Here is a 15287-nt window from a genome sequence, read left to right on the forward strand (position 1 = left end):
AGCCACTGTGCCCAGCCTGACAGTTTCTTATGGGGTTAAATATATACTTATATGACATGGTAGTTCTGTTCCTAAAAATTTACCCAAGAGAAATAAACCATTTCCACATAAAGACTTGTACATAAATGCTCACTGCAGTTTTATTCATAAAAGTTCCAAACTGGAAAGAACCTGAATATCAACCAATAGGTGAATGGACATATAAGGAAACACTACTCTGCAATGAAAAGAAACAAAGGAGTCATTCACTCAATAACACGGATACATCTCAAAAACATCATGCTGAGAAAAAGTCTGACATCAAAGAGTCACAAACATGATCATCTGCAGGCAACATTTACATGAATTTGATGTCCCTATAGTTCAACACTTGATACCAAACCAGGTTATATCATAACAACTTTGGATAGGCTTTAAAATGAAGAGAGAACTAATAGTGCTCTGTGCGTCTCCAACTATTTACTATACGTATAGCTCTCATATGACCCCCTAAAATACTTAAGCGTACTTATTTATTATAATTATCACAGTAAAGCCAAAGTCCTGTTGGTGGACTACAGGTTCTGTGTGATCCAGCTCCCACCTGCTCTAACCAGTAGTCTCCTTGCTGTAACTAGCATCTCAAGAGTCTTGTCATGGCCTCAGGACTTTGGCACTGCTATTTCTCTGCCTAGATCTTGCTCTGCCAGATACCCACATGGCTTAGCCTATCAATAATTTCAAGTCTCTGCTCAAGTGTCACCATCCAGAAAGATCTGTCTTGGCTACCTTAGTTAAAATCACAACCTTTCTTATCCCTAGGACTCTCTATTCCCTTCCCTACTCACTCACCCTAGCACTTTTCATCTTCTAATACAGTACACACTTTATTTTGTCACTTTATTTTGTTAGTCTCTGTTCCTCCTGCAAACAGAGGGTAAGCTTCCAGAAGACAAGAGTGTCTGTCCCTGCTGTAGCCTCAGAAACTGCAAAAAGCACCTGGCCCAAAGCAGTGCTCAATAAACATTTGCTTAGTCTGTCTCCTTGACAGGCTACTTTTCACACAAAGACCCTGTCTACTTCATTTTTGCTTCCCAGTGCCTAATACAAGATGGTTGCTTAATGTTTACTGAATAAATAAGTAAATGAAATGAATTAGAGAAAAGGATGCCAGTTTAACAGCATTTAAGAGGCATATTTCCGCACCTGTAATTGTTGCTGTAGATGGGTGATTTCGGCAATTCTCAACTCTCTAGATTTGTTTGTGCTCTCAATTTCTTGCCTTTGGGTGGTCAATCGACATCTGATATCTTGAAGTTTCCCTTCTAGTTGATGCTTTTTATCATTCTTGAACAAATGAAAGAGTAATAAAAAATTATTACTATTTTTAATTGTTCCAACTATTTCCAAAGTATTACCAAACTTCACTCACTAGAGCTTCTAATTCAAACTCCAATGTCTTTTTCTTTGCTTTCAGTACAACTATGTCCTCTTGTTCTTTGTTTCTTTGATTTAGTAGTTCTTGCCTTCGATTCCGCTCCCACTCAAGTTGTCGTTGCCTTTCAAGTTCCCGTTTTGCAGCCTGTGACATTTACAAAGAGACAAATTACTAATTTTTCAGTTCTTACACTACACAATGTCTCTTCACAAAAGTGACATCTAGTAAGTCCTTCCTTTTAGGGAGTAAATAATAAACATTACAAGAAATCACATTACAAAACAAAAAATAACTTACAAAAATACGGTATTCCTTCTATGGGAATAAAGGGAATACACAGAACTGGCTATTATATTTATGTAATATTATATTTATGTAAGACGACAGGATCATTTCTCCATTAGAATTCCATTCTTTATGCCTTCAAGAATGCTTGATGTACTAACTAAAAGTGCTCCTTCTTACATACTGACACGCCAAGAAGGCAAATTTCTTTATGCAGTAAAATCAAACTAAAACACCCCTGAACAAAAACAAACAAAAGTTGATTTTACTCCACCAAAAGAGAAATTATTATTTAACTCCAGCCTGGGCGACAGAGAGAGACTCTGTCTCAAAAAAAACGAGTTATGTCTATAAGTTTCTTTCTTTCTTTTTTTTGAGACAGGGTCTTGCTCTGTCACCCAGGCTGGAATGCAGTGGCCCTCCAACTACTGGCCTCAAGTGATCATCCCTCCTCAGCCTCCCAAAGTGCTGGGATTACAGGTTTGAGGCACGGCACTCAGGCTATTTTTTTATATCGAAAAATTCCTCATTTTTATCTTTCATTCACATCAGAGAACTATGTGTTGCTTCTGCAGTAATGTACTAAAATTGGAAAGAGAGATAAGATTGGCTTAGTCCCTTTCCAGGTATGGTGCTAAATTTATGAAGACTTCCATAGAATATAGGGAGGATGTCCCAGACATATTTTTAAAAGAGTTTAAAAAGAAGGTTGCACAGGCCGGGCGCAGTGGCTCATGCCTGTAATCCCAGCACTTTGGGAGGCTGAGGCAGGCAGATCACCTGAGGTCAGGAGTTCGAGACCAGCCTAACCAATATGGTGAAACCTAATCTCTACTAAAAATATGAAATATTAGCTGGGTGTTGTGGTGGGCACCTGTAATCCTAGCTACTCAGGAGGCTGAGGCAGGAGAATCGCTTGAACCCAGGAGGCAGAGGTTGCAGTAAGCTGAGATCATGCCACTGCACTCCAGCCTGGAAGTGACGGAGTGAGACTGTCTCAAACAAACAAACAAACAAACAAACAAACAAAAAGAAGGTTGCAGAATAATGTAATTGGTATGACACTATTGCACTGATTTTTTAAAAACTGCACAACCCTCATACTCTCTACCATATAAACCTTTATATTTTTATATAGGTGTATACAGAGAAAACAGTCTGGAAAAACACGTAACTGGTATCAGTGGTTTGTTACAAAATTGTATCATCAAAAACCTGTACATTAGTGTTCATAACAGCATTGTTTATAACCGCCACAATGACCATCAACTGCTGAATGAATTAAAAAATGTGGTATACCCATATAATAAAATATTACTCAGCCATCAACAGGAATAAAGAACTGATTCATTTTACAACATGGATGAAACTTGAAAACATTACGCTAAATGAAAGCCAGAAACAAAAGTCCATATATTGATGATTCCATTTATAAAAAATGTCCTAAATAGGTAAATCTAGAAAGATAGAAAGTAAATCAATGACAGACAGGGGATGGAGGGAGAAAGAAATGGGGAGTAGCTGCTTAATGGGTAAGGAGCTGGAGTGATGAAAATGTTCTGGAATTAGGGATGACGGCTGCACAACTTTGGGAATATACTAAAACTACTGAACTATAAAAAGACAAAGATGGCATGACTAGATCACTTGGATAATTCTGAAAGGGGGTAATTGCACACTAACTCAGGGTGGCTCCACTCTCGCCTGCTTACCTCTCGCCTCTCAATTTCCTTCCTCCTCTCCTCCTCTCTCTGCCGTTCTAGCTCCCGCTGCTTTTCCAGTTGCTTCTCCAGTTCCAGTTGTCTTTTGCGCTCTTGCTCCTGGCGCTCACGCTCCTTCCTCTCCTGCTCTGCCCGCTCAAGTTGGGCCAGGCGTTCCTGCTCTTTGCGCTGCTGCTCCAGGAGAGCTTGCCTTCGTTTCTCCAGTTCCAGGTTGCCACGTTCAAAGTTCTCCCGCTTCTTATCTTCAAACGTTACTTCAGACAAGGAACACAGCAATTATGAAAGCTCATGATTTTCAACATACTCTTTTCAAAGGAAAACTCACCAGTGTATTTGAAACTTGCAGTACAAACCCAAACTCAGAACTCCCTAAGCTTCTGTGTCCTTGTTAATGAGCACAATAAAACCGCCTTTGCCTAACCTCTCTGCTTATATCTTCTCCTCCACACCAAACACTGTTACTAAAAGATCCTCATCTAGCAGTTCTACATCCCTACCCAGACTCCTTTCCTTCCCTGTTACTCCATCCTTTCCCTTCTTCCCATGAGCTTGCCTTAGGAATTAATCCCCTCTCTTCTGGACCATGAGTCTCCGCCTCTCTCCTTCCTTCCCCTTGCCTTATAACTGTGCTGATGAGTCCTGTATTCTAACAAGATTTCTCAAAGCAGAGCTAAAGGTGAGCTTTTCACACTGAAGAGCAAGCTGTGTCGTTATCCCAATGGAGATCACAGTCAGTCAACAATTTTTTCTAACCCATTATTCAGTTTCCTTCTTTGACACATCAATTATAAATTTAGAATGATTACTCGGTTCTATCACTTCTATCACTTTTTCTCTAATACTTTGTTTATGTCCATTTTATTTCTTTTTTTTTTTTCTTGAGACGGAGTCTCGCTCTGTCACCCAGGCTGGAGTGCTGTGGCCGGATCTCAGCTCACTGCAAGCTCCGCCTCCCGGGTTCACGCCATTCTCCTGCCTCAGCCCCCCGGGTAGCTGGGACTACAGGCACCGCCACGTCGCCCGGCTAGTTTTGTAGTTTTTAGTAGAGACGGGGTTTCACCGTGTTAGCCAGGATGGTCTCGATCTCCTGGCCTCGTGATCCACCCGCCTCGGCCTCCCAAAGTGCTGGGATTACAGGCTTGAGCCACCGCGCCCGGCCTGTCCACTTTATTTCTACATTTTCTACAATCCCATCATCCGCGTCCCTTACTATCCTCAGCAGCGTCTATTTCATTTCCGTGTTGGCCTCACGCAATCCTCCTTGGTACCAACCCCAGCCAGGGGAGTGTTCATTGCCACCCTGTGCAGCATGCCAGTCCCTGGTCCACGTCTAAGAACCATCACTTCTCACTCTGCCTTGAGATCTGCAGCTGTGAGCATCCTTCTTTGGCTTCTTCCCACATTCCTGTTTGGACTTCACTGCTTTAGACAGACTTCCTTCACATACTGTAGTCAGCGATTAGAGATGAAAGAGGGCAAGTACATATTGGTTTCCTTGCTCACCTTTGGTAATTTCAGAGGAGATGGTGTCCTCTATTCTGATACCTTAAAATTCAAAGTCCTGGCTGGGTGCAGTGGCTCACACCTGTAATTCCAGCACTTTGGGAGGCTGAGGTGGGCAGATCACCTGAGGTCAGGAGTTCCATACCAGCCTGGCCAACACGGTGAAACCCTGTCTCTACTAAAAATACAAAAAAATTAGCCGGGTGTGGTGGCAGGCACCTATAATCCCAGCTACTTGGGAGGCTGAGACAGGAGACTCGCTTAAAGCTGGGAGGCAGAGGTTGCAGTGAGCCAAGATTGTGCCACTGCATTCCAGCCTGGGTGACAAGAGTAGACTCCATCTCAAAAAAAAAAATTTCAAAGTCCCCCTACCACAGAAAGGGATGATGTAAGGTGATACATCTGCAAGGTGGGTGAATCTCAAAAATATTGTGCCAAGTGAAAGATGTCAGTCATAAACAGTCATACATGATTCAATTTATATGAAATATCCACAACAGGTAAATCCCAAGAGACAGAAAGCAGATTGGTGGTTGCCACGGGCTGGAGGGAATGATGGATATGGAGTTTTGTTTTGGGGTAAGGAAAGTATCTTGGGACAAGAGGGAGGTTGTGACTGCAAGACACTGAGAGTACACTAAATGCCATTGTTAGGAACTGAACGTTTGTGCTGCCTCACCAAAATCCATACTTTTAAGCCCTAATTACCCTAATGTGATATTTGGAAATGGAGCCTCTGGAAGGTTAAGATTAGATTAGCTGGCCAGGCGTGGTGGCTCACGCCTGTAATGCCAGCACTTTGGGAGGCTGAGGCAGACAGATCACCAGAAGTCAGGTGTTTCAGACCAGCCTGACAAACATGGAAAAACTCTATCTTTACTAAAAATAAAAAATTAGCCAGGCGTGGTGGCGCATGCCTGTAGTCCCAGCTACTTGGGAGGCTGAGGCAGGAGAATCGCTTGAATCCAGGAGGCAGAGGTTGCGGTGAGCTGAGATCGCACCATTGCACTCCAGCCTGGGAAACAAGAACGAAACTCCGTCTCAAAAAAAAAAAAAAAAAACAATTAGCTATAAGAGTGGGGCCCTTATGATAAACGAATTTCCTTATAAAAAGACGGGGACGGCTGTGCGCAGTGGCTCACACCTGTAATCCCAACACTTTGGGAGGCCGAGGCGGGTAGATCACCTGAAGTGAGGAGTTCGAGACCAGCCTGACCAACATGGTGAAACCCCGTCTCTACTAAAAATATAAAATCTGCTGGTGTGGTGGCGCATAAGTGTAATCCCAGCTACTTGGGAGGCTGAGGCAGGAGAATCGCTTGAACCCAGGAGGCGGAGGTTGCAGTGAGCCGAGATTATGCCACTGCACTCCAGCCTGGGCAACAAGAGTAAAAACACCGTCTCAAAAAAAAAAAAAAAAAAAAAAGGCAAGGACAGAGATAGAGAAAAGAGAGAGAGAGCTAACTCTCTCTGCATGCATGAACCAAGGAAATCTCATGTGAGCCAAAAAAAGTGAAGGCTGCTGTCTGCACGCCAGGAAGAGGGCCCTCACTGGGAACCAAACCTGCACACTGTGATCTTGGACTTTCAGCCTCCAGGATGGTGAGAGAGAAAATTCCTGCTGTTCAAGCCGCCCCGTCTATGCTATTTTGTTATGGCAGCCCAAGCAGACTAAGACAGCCACTGAACTGTACATTTTGTATTATGTGAATCTCATCTCAATTTAAAAAACTCTCCAAGTCTCTATATATCTTTTTAATTCCAGCATCTGGCAATATTCCTAGTACGTAGAAGGCATACAATAAATGGCTGTTGAAAGAATGAATGCACAAATGAAATCTCTGATAATGTTGTTTCCTGTTCAAATTTTTAAATGAATGTCTACTAAAAACGGAAAAAGAAAATTCTGCATTCCAAGCATTCCTGTCCTTATCTGCCACTGAAAGTTGATTCTCATTGTGACCAAAACCTGAAATATTCTCACTTCCACTTGTGGTGACCCTATTCATCTTGAAGTCTCAACTCAACTGTGACCTCTTCCACAGACATTTAATTCCTCGTATCTTCCCCAGTCTACACCAACCAACCATAAGTGAGGTCTGTTGTGCATCTATAATACTCTCCAGGAATTTATCCCACTCACGTACTGCTTAAGTGATTGCTTATATGGATATTTTAAATCCTCTAATACATTTTAAAGTTTCTAGAGAGTATGAACCATGTATTAGCATTTAGATTCTTTGCTCAACATGCAGCCTTGCACATAGAATATATCCAATAGTATTTCATCAGTGAACAAAGGGTAATTGAGTTCAGACAATAAACTGGGACAGCTAGTGTTCTGACCAGACCAATTAACTGCTGAGCATCTTAAACGCAGCAAAATGACACCAACAACGTACTTATCATAAAAGACTCCATAATTTCATTTGCTTCTTAGTATCATTATCATCTCACCATTAATAATTCATAGCCACCTTAGAATATTTTAATAGTATGATGGATTTATCACTGTAAATGAGGACTATTTAAAATAGGTTCAGGCCGGGTGCAGGAACTCACGCCTGTAATCCCAGCACTTTGGGAGGTTGAGGTAGGTGGATCACTTGAGGTCAGGAGCTCAAGATCAGCCTGGCCAACATGGTGAAACCCTGTCTCTACTAGAAACACAAAAATTAGCCGGGCGTGGCACACAAGCCTGTAGTCCCAACTACTCCAGAGGGTGAGGCAGGAGAATCGCTTGAACCTGGGAGGCGAAGGTTGCAGTGAGCCTAGACTGCGCCACTGCACTCCAGCCTGGGTGACAGAGTAAGACTCTGTCTCAAAAAACAAAATAAAATAAAATAGGTTCACATTAAATTTAAAATAGGTTCCTGCAATTAAGGAGTTTCCAATTCTCTTATAACAGCATGAGAAAATAACAGTAGATGATTTGACTTTCTATTTCTGCACTGGTGGTATTAAGCAATCACCTTAATACTCATCAATTTTTAGTGCTGTATATTCTATGGATAACATTTACATAATTTTTGTTTAGCAGTTTATAATCAGATTTCAAGCTACAAGTTAGAACAACAGTGCATTAGCAGAGTGCATAATGTTCTTATTTCTCTATCCAGACCCAAATCCACAAGTAACAATATCTCTGATTAAGGTCTGTTAAGTTACAAGGCAAAAATGTCAAAAACTAAATTTATGTTTACCTCTTTGTATTAGAGATAGGAAATCTCTAATTTCGTTTAATCTAAATGATTTAACTCAATATAAACGCTGCCTTACCAGGTAATTTCTTTTCTAATTGTTGTTGTTCATCTTCTAAAACTGGTTCCTCTGGTAGCCTCTGATCTACAGATGTTGAGCTTATGACAGATATACCACTGCCAGATCGAACTCTTCTGCAATTGTGGGGAAAAAGAAAAATGCATTCAGACAGAGCTGTCTGGGTGGAGTTGGACAAGTTATGAAGAAGAATTTTTAAAGATTTTACCATACCATGAGCAAATTTCATTTATAGTACGGAAAAGATAAAGATTTGGTCTTCCCTATTTACAAAGTGTTTTTTAATGAATATTTGAATGTCATCAGACTCTGAGTGCCAAGCTTGTTTAAGAATCACCACCAAAATTGAAACGATCTCAAAGGATGAAAGTAGTTAATAATCAAAAAGTGGTAAGAACAAGGCCTGGGACATGGTGAGCACTAAGTGGGAGCTGCTATTTCCATTTCCCTCTCAAGTGACCTTAAATTCCTCCAAGGGAAGATCAGCAGCTCAACTCACTGGGAGCATCTCTCTTCCCTTTCCAGTCTCTCCATTTCACCCTCTAAGAAACACATGCAACGTCTATACTTCACAGTTCGTAAAACAAATCACTTTGTTTACTAACGTCTTTCGCTTATTTATTTATTTATTTATTTATTTTGAGACGGAGTCTCACTCTTGTCCCCCAGGCTGGAGTGCGATGGTGCAATCTCGGCTCACCGCAACCTCTGCCTCCTGGGTTCAAGCAATTCTCCTGCCTCAGCCTCCCAAGTAGCCAGGATTACAGGCACCTGCCACCATGCCTGGCTAATTTTTGTATTTTTAGTGGAGACAGGGTTTCACCATGTTGGCCAGGCTGATCTCGAACTCCTGACATGAGGTGATCCACCCGCCTCGGCCTCCCAAAGTGCTGGGATTACAGGCATGAGCCACCGCGCCACCCAGCCCACTTTACACTTTTAACTTTGCTGTGTTTAAACAGTTTCCCAATCCTTTTTACGCATTTATTATCAGCCCAATGTTGCAGTTGTGGGATTTCACAAAGTGCCTCAGCTACCTGCTGCTTCCTACATCGTCACAGTTTCCTCAGCTTGCTCCTGTACCATGTGTGTGCTGACAGTAATGGCTCTATTTCTCTTCATTTAAAGCGGATTTTGCCTCAGTCCTTCCTGCAGTTTGAGAACTCAGGACAGAAATCCTAATCTTTCTTTCATTCTCCTTTGTATTTGTAAGATCTCATATTCAGTTTTTAATGTTCGAAGCCAGAAGACAGAGCTGTCCTGGACAGCATGTGCATGCATGTAAATGCGGATGCCAGTTATAACACTGGACCTCTGACTCTCTTGCCATCTTTACTGAGACTTTCTTCCAGTCCAGGGTAATTTTCTTTAATTGTGTTCCTGATTATAATTTCTATACTGCTAGCAGCTTTTGTTACCACTGAAATGTGTGGAATTCACAGGTGTGAGATCTCCTTGGTTTCTTCTCTACGCATACGCCCATGCAGTTTCTCTTTTGCTGCTGGCATCTGTCGTGAAAATTTCTGGTAAGCATTGATGAAATAGGTTGGTACAAAATCAACAACCTTTTGATGTTTTACTTCATTGTTTCACTAATATACTACAAGTACTTTGAAGAACAGAATGGGCCCAAGAGAAACATAGATCTAGAGAAGGGTCTCTAGAATTCACGAATACTTAGTTTCCTTTTCAGGGATGAAAATGAGGTAAGACACATAAGTCAATAAAGCCAAGTTTGGAATTCATATACTCTACACACAATTTCTGATCAGAGCCAATGTTCCTTACCTAAAGGAAGGTGGAATGTATTCTGGAGGCAGGACAGGTGGCAGTGGTTGGCCAGACATAGCTACATCAATGAGGTGCATTGCCAGGATAAATTCTTCTGCTGTAAGTTTTCCATCTTGATCAATGTCAGAAAGATTCCTATTCAACAAAAAGTTCGCTGTAATCCAGTTTCATGAAAATTCATGCTTTTTACTATTCATGAGTGATTTAAAAGTTCTGTTTTCTTATTGACCACAGGCCAACTGAGTCTCTTTGTCCCTCAGTTTGTCAAAATAGTACCTACTTCATACTGTTGCAAAGATAAAATTACAAGTAGTTGGGACAGTGTTCCTCATTCAACAAACGCTATGATTATAACTCTTTCCCAACCTTTGCATATTTAAAATATAACACACTCATATTCCATGTATCTTTTTAAAGAGATGAGCTCTCACTCTGTTACCCAGGCGGATGTGCAATGACACAATCACAGTTCACTGCAGCCTCACTGCAGTCATGATCATAGTTCACTACAGTCTTTCCGGGCTTAAGTGATCCTCCTGCCTCAGCCTTCCAAATAGTGAGATTACAAGGTGTATGCCACCATGCCTAGCTAATTTTTAAAATATTTTGTAAAGATGGGGGTCTCACTGTGTTGCCCAGGCTGGTCTTGATCTCTCCTGGCCTCAAGTGAGCCTACCAAATCGCTGGGATAATAGGCATAAGCCACCACACCCAGCTCTATATCATTAAATGTTCTGCTCTAGACCAGGAAATGATAAACTATCAGTAAAGGGTCAGGTAGTAAATATTTTACAGTTTATAAGACATACAATCCCTATCCTACTGAATTGTCATTTTGGCAGGAAAGTAGCCATACACAACACATAAATGAATGGGCATGGCTGTTTGTACAATAAAAATTTTCTTCACAAAAACAGATGCAGGCCAGATTCGGCCCACTGGGCGTAGCTGGCCACCCCTTAATCTAGGCCTGCAGGGTGGATCTTTATGAACTCCAGCCACAGAGTCAAAGTGTTTCCTCTTCCTCAATCTCAGGATTCAGTCTCCATCATTCTTCATAATGAACTTGCCCAAGTAGCTAATTACAGAAAACATTTTCCTAGCAAGTCCAAGAATGTGATTTTACTTAACAATTTCTGGACAGTCAAAAGAAGACACATGACAACACATCTGTTCACTAGAATGTCAACAGGACAAATGCAATGGTAAACTGGCTTTGCCAATGCCAAAAATTAAGAAACCTTCTTAGTTCTGAAATTTCTTTAGGTGCTAGAAACTTTTTTTATGGTTATAATTTCCATAAAGTAGCGTGCACACCTTCTAGAGTATAAGTCTGAGAGTTTTGACAAATATGAACCACAACATACAGAATACTGTCAGTTTAGCCTAAAATTCTATGTCTCTTTGTAGCAACTCCCTCCTTTGCCCCCAGCCCCTGGCAACTGCTGACCTCTTTTCTGTTCCTCTAGTTTTTCCTTCCCATATGCAAGACACCCAGTTTTAAAAAGAAATGCAATTGAAATAAAATTAAACCCCTGCCCGCTCCTTCTTACTCTCTGTTCCTTTTTGTGTCTCACCATTAGCCAGTCCTAGGTAAACCAGTGAGAAGGTGGTTGAAATTCTTACTTGTTTTTACATCACACTTGCCTAAATTATGATTATAAGCATTTAAATAAAATATCTTTTTTAGTGTGTAGTAGCAGAATATAACATTCTAACAGAAGAAGCCTCAAGTGTTTTTCTCAAATCGGATAAGTTATACACGAGAAATGTAAAATAAACATTTCAATATAATCTGGTATCATGAGAACAACCTAATAAATAGTCAACCAACCTCCACTAATGTTAGATCTTAAGTTTGTATTTCAGGGGGCCCTAGGATACTGTTCAATACCCAGATTTAAAGAGGTCTGGGTGTGTCAAAGATATAAGATGTATATTGACTGGTCTAGTCTACTGCCAAAGGCAAGCTCTTTCATACAAAACAGAAGGGAAGAGAAGGGCAAAGGGTTAGGGTTAGGGTTAGGTTAGGTTAGGGTTAGGGAAAGTTATAATACATGGAGCTGTAGGATTATGGGCTCAACGTGGCCTGCAAGAGAATCACTAACTTTGCAGTGAGCTTTGTAGACAAGGTTTATTTTCCAGGGATAATCACCAACATATAGCTGTAACACGCACACTTCTTGAGAAACCATTCTAGTTAACATTTAAATTTAAGGAGGCCTGTAGGACCTAGGCAATGCTCATCGATAGCTATTCAAAATCATTACACAATAGAGACATTATGTGCCTCTTCAGGAAAGTACACAGAGACCTCTCTGGCATAGTCTTATCAAAAACAAAACAACAAAAACAAAAAATCAAATCTGATCCACACTTCTCAACCAGGGATGATTTTGTACCCCAAGGCACATCTATCAAAGTCTGGAGACATTTCTGATTGTCATGCTGGGTGTGGCGCTCATGCTACTGGCATCCAGCATCTAGTGAGTAGTGGCCAGAGATGCTACTGAACATCCTACACTATACAGGACATGCCTCCACAGTGAAGATTTATCGGGCCCAAAATGTCAATAATGCTGGGGTTGAGAAACTTTGCTCTACATCTAATTACCAATTTATAGGAAATACAGAAACAAATTAGACAATCCCACAGTGATGCAATCTTCAAAAGTTAAGCCATTAAGAAACTATAGGACAAATGATCTGGTTTGTTTTTAACAGAGTTTGTTTGTTTGTTTGTTTGGTTGGTTGGGGGGTGGCCTGGGGGACTTGAGAAAAGAAGCAGAGAACAAGACAAGGGGAAACTTATAGATTAAAGGAGACATACAAGATGGAACAATCAAGTATTGCAAAATATAGGCTTATTTCAGTCCTGATTTGAACAAGTAAACTATAAAACCATTTTGAGGCAATCTAAGGAATTTGAACACTACCTGATGAATGATAAGGATGACTACTAAAAAATTTAGGTCAGCTATTGGTATTAGGACTATGCTAAAAAGAAAATTGGTCGGGCGCAGTGGCTCACCCTGTAATCTCAGCATTTTGGGAGGATAAGGTGGGCAGATCACCTGAGGTCAGGAGTTCAAGACCAACCTGGCCACCATGGCAAAACCCCATCTCTACTAAAAATACAAAAATTAGATAAACGTGGGGGTTCATGCCTGTAATCCCAGCTACTAAGGAGGCTGAGGCAGGAGAACAGGTTGAACCTGGGAGGTGGAGGTTGCAGTGAGCCAAGATGGCACCACTGCACTCCAGTCTGGATGAAAGAGTGAAACTCCATCTCAAAAATAATAATACTAATAAATTAAAAAAGGAAAATCCTTCTCTTTTGAAGATATGAGCTAAAATATTTGCAGTAGAAGTTATATAATAACTAAGATTTGGCTTAAAATAATCATAGAGGCTGGGCGCGGTACCTCACGCCTGTAGTCCCAGCACTTTGGGAGGCTGAGGCGGGTGGATCACCTGAGGCTGGGAGTTCAAGACCAGCCTGACCAACATGGAGAAACCCGGTCTATACTAAAAATACAAAATTAGCCGGGCGTGGTAGTGCATGCCTGTAATCCCAGCTACTCGGGAGCTGAGGCAGGAGAATCGCTTGAACCCGGGAGGCAGAGGTTGCAGTGAGCCGGTATCGCGCCACTGCACTCCAGCCTGGGCAACAAGAGTGAAACTCTGTCTCAAAAAAAGAAAGGGAGACCCAAGATTGGTCACAAGTTGAGAACTGTTAAGTTGTATTATCACTTCTTGAGAACTTATTGCAGTAATCTGCTTTTTTTTTTGAGACGGAGTCTCACTCTGTCGCCCAGGCTGGAGTGCAGTGGCACAATCTCAGCTCACTGCAAGCTCCGCCTTCCAGGTTCATGCCATTCTCCTGCCTCAGCCTCCCGAGTAGCTGGGACTACAGGCCCTGCCACCACGCCTGGCTAATTTTTTTGCATTTTTAGTAGAGACGGGGCTTCACCATGTTAGCCAGGATGGTCTCGATCTCCTGACCCCATGATCTGCCTGCCTCAGCCTTCCAAAATGCTGGGATTACAGGAGTGAGCCACCATGCCCAGCTGCTTTTGTATGTTTCAAAATTGAGACAGGAAATAGTATTAAAAAAGAGGCAATCATTACAACTCATTGAAATTAAGCAAATTCTACATATTCCCCCATAAAAAAAGCGGTATTAATCTAAAACCCATGAGGCCACACCAATCTAAGCAAGTTTCCACTTTATCCAAACCAAAGAACTTTTCATTCCTTACCATATTGAAGCCAGCTGCGCCTGTGGTAAACTTGATTGCATAAGAATAGTTCTTGCTTGGGGACCTAAACAGGAACCGGGGAAAGGACATACAGATGAGCCAGCAAATACTCACTGTACAGAAGGAACAGGGTTCTATGTATATGGACTACTCCATGACCTCATGCAATCACAGTGCTTTAAATGACATTTGCTACAACTGCAGGGGCTTTGTAAAAAGGAAATTAAACCCCAATGAAAAAGGAGAGAAACACAGAGCACAGCATCTGACACATAATAAATTTTTGTTAAATGGATGTTTGATAAAGAATGACCATATGAAAGATTTAGAGTTTCAAAATATAACCTGACCTTTTGTCCACATGACCATCTTTATTTGTAACGGGCTTTATTTACAAAGTTGAAACTTATTCTCTTCAAGTTTAACATCTTTTGCGACTGCTACCACCTGCTGCCTCCACCCTGCTCAACCTCAGGCAAATTCAGGGAAATTTCGGAGAATCTTAGAGGAGGAAGGGACCTTGGAGAGATCTCCGGGAAACGGTTTCACTAAACAGACTTAAAAAGAAAAAAAAAAAGTTGCAGGAAGGGCTGACAGCCAGTATTAAAACACATTTCCAGCCTGCCGTGGTCGTTCACGCCTGTAATCCCAGCATTTTGGGAGGCTGAGGCAGGCAGATGGCTTGCGCTCAGGAGTTCGAGACCAGATGGCAAAACCCCATCTCCACCAAAAGTGCAAAAAATTAGCTGGGTGTGGTGGCATGAGCCTGTGGTCGCAGTTTCTCGGGAGGCTGAAGTAGGAGGATCACTTGAGCCCCAGAGGCAGAGGCTGCAGTGAGCCAAGATTACACCACTGCATTCCATCCTGGGCAACAGAGTGAGACACTGTCTCAATTAAAAAAACCAAACAAAACACATTTTCTATGTTAGCCAAGAAAAACAAAAAACAAAAAACAAAAAAGAAGAATTCCTGGAATTTCAACTCTTCTCTCAAAATGAGCTCTCATTTCTTAAAATAATCATAAACATC

General features: G+C 41.5%; 1 protein-coding gene across 4 annotated transcripts in view; it reads right to left on the reverse strand.

Annotated features, from left to right (window-relative positions):
* Positions 1 to 15287, reverse strand: part of ITSN1 (intersectin 1) — a 242715-nt gene that overhangs the window by 112501 nt on the left and 114927 nt on the right. For all 4 annotated transcript variants that reach the window (XM_023190769.2, XM_023190761.3, XM_023190748.3 and 1 more), the window contains 6 exons: positions 14259 to 14322; positions 9994 to 10131; positions 8206 to 8321; positions 3415 to 3677; positions 1412 to 1561; positions 1186 to 1326 (listed from right to left, as the gene is read on the reverse strand). In XM_023190769.2, the coding sequence (XP_023046537.1) occupies positions 1186 to 1326; positions 1412 to 1561; positions 3415 to 3677; positions 8206 to 8321; positions 9994 to 10131; positions 14259 to 14322 (872 nt within the window). The remainder of the gene's footprint in view (positions 1 to 1185; positions 1327 to 1411; positions 1562 to 3414; positions 3678 to 8205; positions 8322 to 9993; positions 10132 to 14258; positions 14323 to 15287) is intronic.

The sequence above is a fragment of the Piliocolobus tephrosceles genome, chromosome 19 (assembly GCF_002776525.5).
Source record: "Piliocolobus tephrosceles isolate RC106 chromosome 19, ASM277652v3, whole genome shotgun sequence".
Taxonomy (NCBI): Eukaryota; Metazoa; Chordata; class Mammalia; order Primates; family Cercopithecidae; genus Piliocolobus; species Piliocolobus tephrosceles.